This window comes from Cibotium barometz, chromosome 12 (assembly GCF_041138505.1).
Source record: "Cibotium barometz isolate CiBa-2024 chromosome 12, ASM4113850v1, whole genome shotgun sequence".
Taxonomy (NCBI): Eukaryota; Viridiplantae; Streptophyta; class Polypodiopsida; order Cyatheales; family Cibotiaceae; genus Cibotium; species Cibotium barometz.
The window spans coordinates 38,255,708-38,261,571 of NC_141057.1; the positions used below are offsets into that span (position 1 = coordinate 38,255,708).

At 46.6% G+C, this 5,864-nt stretch overlaps 1 protein-coding gene across 1 annotated transcript; it reads right to left on the reverse strand.

The window, feature by feature from the left end:
* Nucleotides 1-2,807: 2,807 nt before the first annotated feature.
* Nucleotides 2,808-5,198, reverse strand: LOC147633372 (uncharacterized). The gene is made up of 2 exons (XM_086805842.1): nucleotides 4,899-5,198; nucleotides 2,808-3,519 (listed from the first exon to the last, which is right to left on the reverse strand). The coding sequence occupies exons 1-2, from the start codon at nucleotides 5,019-5,021 to the stop codon at nucleotides 3,013-3,015; spliced, it is 630 nt and encodes a 209-aa protein (XP_086661968.1). The 5' UTR covers nucleotides 5,022-5,198; the 3' UTR covers nucleotides 2,808-3,012.
* Between the last annotated feature and the right edge of the window lie 666 nt (nucleotides 5,199-5,864).

The following is a 5,864-nucleotide window of genomic DNA, read 5'->3' on the forward strand; positions in this document are numbered from 1 at the left end:
GGACGAAATTTGATATCAAAATCAAACTCTTGCAGAATCTCAATCCACCTTCTTTGCCTCATGTTGAGATTGGGCTGGGTGAAGATCCACTTTAAACTCTGGTGGTCAGTTACAAGTAGAAACTTACGGCCTAGGAGATAGTGTCTCCATAACTTGAAACAATGAACAACTGCAAGGAGTTCCAAATCATGGGTGGCATAATTGACTTCATAGGATTTAAGCTTACGAGAAGTGTAAGCCACAGGCCTTCCTTCTTGAATTAAGACGCCACCAAGTGCAAGGCCACTAGCATCAGTGACAACCTCAAACTCTTTGGTGAAATCAGGAAGCTTCAGAACTGGTGCTGAGGTGAGGATAGCCTTAAGTTGGCTAAAACTGATTTGGTGGATTGGTAACCATACTATCTTGCATTCCTTCTTGAGGAGATCAGTTAAGGGTGCGGCTATCTTGGCATAATCCTTGATGAAGATCCTATACCATCCTGTGATGCCTAGAAACCCACGGATTTCTCTGACTGTTCTAGGGGGTGGCCATTCCAATATATCCTTGACTTTGGCAGGGTCTACTGAGATGCCCTTTGAGGAGACAATGAACCCTAGATATTCAATTTGGGAAGTGAAGAAGGTACATTTGCTTTTTTTGGCATAGAGCTTATGTTCGCGCAGTATTTGCAATACTTTGCGTACATGCTCCTCATGTTCCTCTTTTGACTGAGAATAGACCAAGATGTCATCGAAGAAGACAAGGACAAATTCATCCAAGTAGGGTCGGAAGATATCCTGCATCAGGCGGTTGAAGGTGGCGGGAGCATTGGTTAATCCGAATGGCATGACTGTAAATTCATAGTGGCCATAACGGGTATTGAAAGCGGTTTTTGAGATATCTGATTCCTTGATCCTAATTTGATAGTAGCCAGACCTTAAATCCATCTTGGAGAAAACTTTGGATCCATAAAGTCTGTCAAGAAGTTCGTCGATGCGAGGAATGGGGTATTTGTTTTTGACAGTGACCTTGTTTAGGCCTCGGTAGTCAATACAAAGCCGAAGCGAGCCATCCTTCTTTCTCTGGAAAAGAACAGGCGCTCCCCATGGGGAATTACTAGGGCGAATGAATCCTTGCTCAATAAGCTGCCTAAGTTGTTCCTTGAGCTCTATGGCTTCGGGAAGAGACATTTTGTAAGGTCTCCTTGAAACTGATTCAGCACCAGGGATTAACTCAATCCCATGATCTACTTCTCGAGATGGGGGTAGTTTTGTAAGTTCCTCTGGAAAGATATCTGAAAACTCCTGGAGCCAAGAGGGTTCTAAATCTGGGTTGCTTTCTTCTACCTTGTTGAGTTTGACAAGGAAGATCTGTTGGCCCTTGCGCACTCCCTTAAGAAGACGATTAGCTTTGACCAAATGAAATTTGGGTTTACCTGTTTTTCCCTGGGCTGATACTACCTGTCCTTGACTATTCTTAAAGGTGATGCTTCCTTCAGCACAGTGAATGTCAGCATTGTTTGCAATTAACCAATCCATACCAAGGATTCCATCATAAATCCCTAATGGTAAGCTTCTAAAATACCCATGGGTTGATTCACCATCCAATTCAAATTCAAGATCTCCCACACAATGTCGGGATACTTCTTCTTTTCCACTAGCTAACTCAACAATCATTGCTTGGGCTGGTTTTTGATCTAACTGTAGCTTACGCAAGCATTTTGGAGAAAGAAACGAATGCGTACTACCACAATCAACCAAAAGCTGGAAAGATCTACCTTGATAAGTAGCCGGAGCTTGGATAACAGAAAACTGCTGATTAGGTCCTTGATGTTCTATAGCTGCATGAATGGTGGCTTGCTCTTCTTCTTCCATCTCTAAAGTCGGTTCACCAATCATAGAGCAGACACGGGCAGTCATTCCACGACCTCTACCACGTCCACCACCACCTCGTCTAGCTTGGCGGTTATTAGGAATCCCACGACCTTGAACTACCCGGCCACCTTGTGGAGCAGCAGTGACACTAGGATTGAGAGAGGATCTTGCAAGTTTGGGGCATTCATTCCGGAAGTGGCCAACTTCATTGCAATAAAAGCACCTTTGGTCCCCATAGGATTCTGAAGTGGAATTAGCATAACTGCGGGGGACAAAATTATTGGGGTACTGACCAATAGTATTGTGGCGAAAATTCGATTGGTAATTCCTCTGAAGGCGCCCCCTTGGGTTAGACTCAGGATAGCCTCTCTTCTTTGCTTGACCACTCTTTACTTCTTTAGCTAGAGGTTTGGCTCGGGTAAGAGCATCTTGTAAAGTAGTTGGCCTCATTGCTTCAAGGCGAGAATCCAAAGGTTCATTCAGCCCTTGGCAAAATCGGGCCACTTGTTGAGTGATCGACATAGGTGGAGCATATTTGCCAAGTGTGACAAATTTTGAGTAGTATTCCTCCAAGGTTAAGCTAAGCTGCTTGAGGCTGAAGAACTCGTTCATCTTAATAGATTCATGAGATGGGGGAAGATAACGGCCCTTCACAGCTTGCTTAATGTCACTCCAGGTTTGGGTATCTTCAGTGACGCCCTTATCTCGGCACCATTGCTTCCACCAAAGTTTGGCGTCCCCGGTAAGACGGAATCTAGCAAGCATGGATTGATTCCCAATTCCTGTACCAGCAGCCGAAAAGTAATCGTCCATGGCTTCTATCCAAACTTCTGCATCCCTTTCAATCTTTGAACCTGCCCCATTAAATGAGGGAGGTTGCATTTGTTTGAGGAGAAGCTTCTTCTCCTGTGTATCTGTATATAATGCATTGGGAGCAAGAAGTTGACGATCCTGGTTATCAATATGAAGCTAAATTTAGAATCATGTCACTTAGGCGGTTTAATACACATAAGACAATGAGTGTGAAAATCAAAACCTTTTATTCCAAGCTTTAATATTTACAAGTAAACCAAGCCATTTACAAGTAAACCAAGCCATTTACAAGGATTGGACTAAATCCAATCTTATTTATTTACATGGTAGTCCTCTAGGAAACCTAATAAAGATCTGCGGTGGTAGCATTGAAAAAGTAGGGGGGTTCTCCCATGGTTTCAAGAACTCGATAAGTCTCTGGTAGGGGAGGTAAACCTCGTCTAGAAAGACGGGTAACGGCTACTCTATCGGGGGGTACAACTTGAGTCACCTTATCATAAACCCAACGATTCTGCAGCATGCGATTCCCATCGATAGTGACATAGGTGTTACGAGGAGTGCCAATAAACCAGAACAGGCGAACCATCCGCAACATCTCGGCATATCGGATCCGCCTCAAGTCGTTGGTGAGATTGCCGACGTGCTCAGCTCGAATGATGAAGTAGGTAGATCGACGATGCCAATACTCAGTTCTGTTCCATCCCCTTTCGATGCGAGTGTAAAGAGGAAGGGTTAGCTTGTCTACAATGTGCATCATAGTGTCACGGAACTCGAATTCGGAAGAGCGACAAGCAGTCATGAACATGCATTGGAATACCAGGAAGCGAGAATAGGGATCCATCTCGTCCTCCTGCATCCAGCCGTAACTAGATTAGTTTAACAAGAATTTCTAGAGTAACAAGAGAATACAATATAAAATCTCCCAAGTCTAAACGCGCTCTGATACCACGTGTAAAGACCCCCATCCCGTAGGGCGGGGGAATCCTTTTGATAGGCGGTCAAGTCTCGTGTTATTTTCCGATTGACGACACCTCGATCTCGTAGAAATACGAGGTTACGAGCAAACGGACGGACCTAACTCTATCTCGCAGGGGAAACGTAGTCATCCTAAAGGAAATTCTAATCCCCAGCACGAATTGTGCGTGGAGATGGAACAAGACCCACACTTGGTTCAAGGAAGCCAACGCCTTTTTCCCCCGTATTCATGAGGCACGGCCGTTGGCTCGGTCCCCTAAAACAAGTCTTGTTCGTGACTCTACTATTCCCTAAGTATCGTAAGTTACGACTAGTAGAAAGCTACCCGACTGATCGGGTCCACCCATCCTTAGAATGGTACCGTCAGGGCATCCATTCTCCCACTTTCCACACACTCACCCGTTCAATTGTTTCCTAATTAAGTCCTACCACACTGTGAAACACTTAAAAACAAATTCCTTTGTTAATTAATTACACTTGATTCCTTAAAGAAAGTCTTTCTTAGCACAACATTGAAATCAACGAGCATACTTACAGTGAAAAATATTTACAAAGACCCTGAAACCGGGCCGATATTCCAATCCAAACTCATGTCCAAACCATAACCATAACCACAACTACATCGATAATCTAGAATTCGATCTTCCAGCCTCAACCAGCTGGGTAAACCTCACGGACCGTCTCCCCTCGTCGTCAGCCAGACGATGAGGGTCAAGCCGTCCTGTCACCCCCTCAGGTACTGACGCTTGTACCAAACCCTCTCGCTCTTCGGAGGGGACGTCTCCTCATGAGGTGGGGGTTAAGTCACCGCACTAGCCTGGACCCACAGAACTAGGCAGCATATATACATCACCCTGGTGGTGAAAACCAATTCCCAGTGGCATAGGAGGGGATTGCCCTGGGCCGACTCCCGGCCTCGCTATATCCTCCGCCCGTCTACACAGACAAGCACGGAGTTAGCTAAGGGGGGGAGAAGCTGTACCTGCATGTTAGCAATAAACCAGCAGTATATCCAATAAAAGAAAGACATAGCCTTTATTCAATGAATTCACACATTAACAAAACCCATCGTTTTGAAAAGACAATGATTCAAAAGCAAGATTATTTTGCTATAACTTTACTTAAGAGTAACCATAAGGTACTTTAGGCCATCTATACTAGGGTTTAACCTTGGTTCCTTTCTTATTATTTCGAGAATCTTTGCATTAAGCTTGATAAGAGAGAATTTTACTTAAAACTTGTTAAATGACCAACCTGGTTATCATTTTCATGCCTATCCACTTCAAGAGGGGCGAAGTCGATTGCAGGGACGCGATTTGCTTCATTCCCTCCTTGGGCAGCGCGCGGTTCTTCAATTCGGCGGCGTTTCGGCGCCATAGGAGCACTAGAGTTTTAAGAGGATAAAGAGAAAACGAGGTGAATATAAGAGGTTGGGAGCGTGGAGAGAAAAGAGAGAATTCTACTGGTTCAAACGGATTCGAAAACGGAGTCCGTTTGGGGTAGGAAAAGCTTGTTGGGCTTATGGGCAGGAACGACCTCTTAGCCTAAGTTTAAGTCGCCGCATATGGGGGGGGGGGGGGGAATTGAGAGGGGTGTCCTTAACCTGGAGAGCTCTTGAGAAGAGTGTACGTCTAGGGAGGCCTAGGGAAGAGCAAGGCAAGGGTTGAAGGAGAGGCACACTTAAAGTCTATTCACACGGGGGGGGGGGGGGGGGGGGGGGAGAAGAGTGTAGGACATGTCCTAGAGCTTGAGAGAGAGCTTGCGCGTAGAGGCTTGCTGGGGGCTTGTCTGGAGAAGGGGGTTGGGAGGGTCCTTTTATAGGTGCTGGAGGGTGGACGTCCGGGTACGGGAGGGTGACACCTGGGTGGTGTAGGTGTCCGGGAGAGGTGTGGGCGTGAGACACCTGGGGGTGGAGGTGTCTCGAGGAGAGAGAAAGTGTGACACATGGGGGTGGAGGTGTCCCCAAGAGAGAGAGAGCGCGACACCTGTGGATAGAGGGTTCTGGGAGGAGGGGGTACGTGTAGGGGTGTGCTGGAGGGTGCGTCTAGGTCGTGTACACGCTTGGGTGCCCCGGGCGGATTGTCGGTTTTTTTCACGGGCGGCGCCCGTGGTGGGGCCCACGCCGGCCGCCCGCCGCCCGGGGGGGGTCAAAAAATATTTTTTGACGGAAATGTCCGGCCTTGCCCCATGACCATGGAGGCGTATTCCGTTCGTTGATTA

What these genes read in the sequence shown, in the direction of transcription:
- LOC147633372 (XM_086805842.1), bottom strand. Translation starts at nt 5,021, where the DNA reads ATGGCGCCGAAACGCCGCCGAATTGAAGAACCGCGCGCTGCCCAAGGA. An exon ending in GGCATGAAAATGATAACCAG is followed by an intron (nt 3,520 to 4,898) that starts GTTGGTCATTTA and finishes GGCTGGATGCAG; the next exon opens with GAGGACGAGATGGATCCCTA.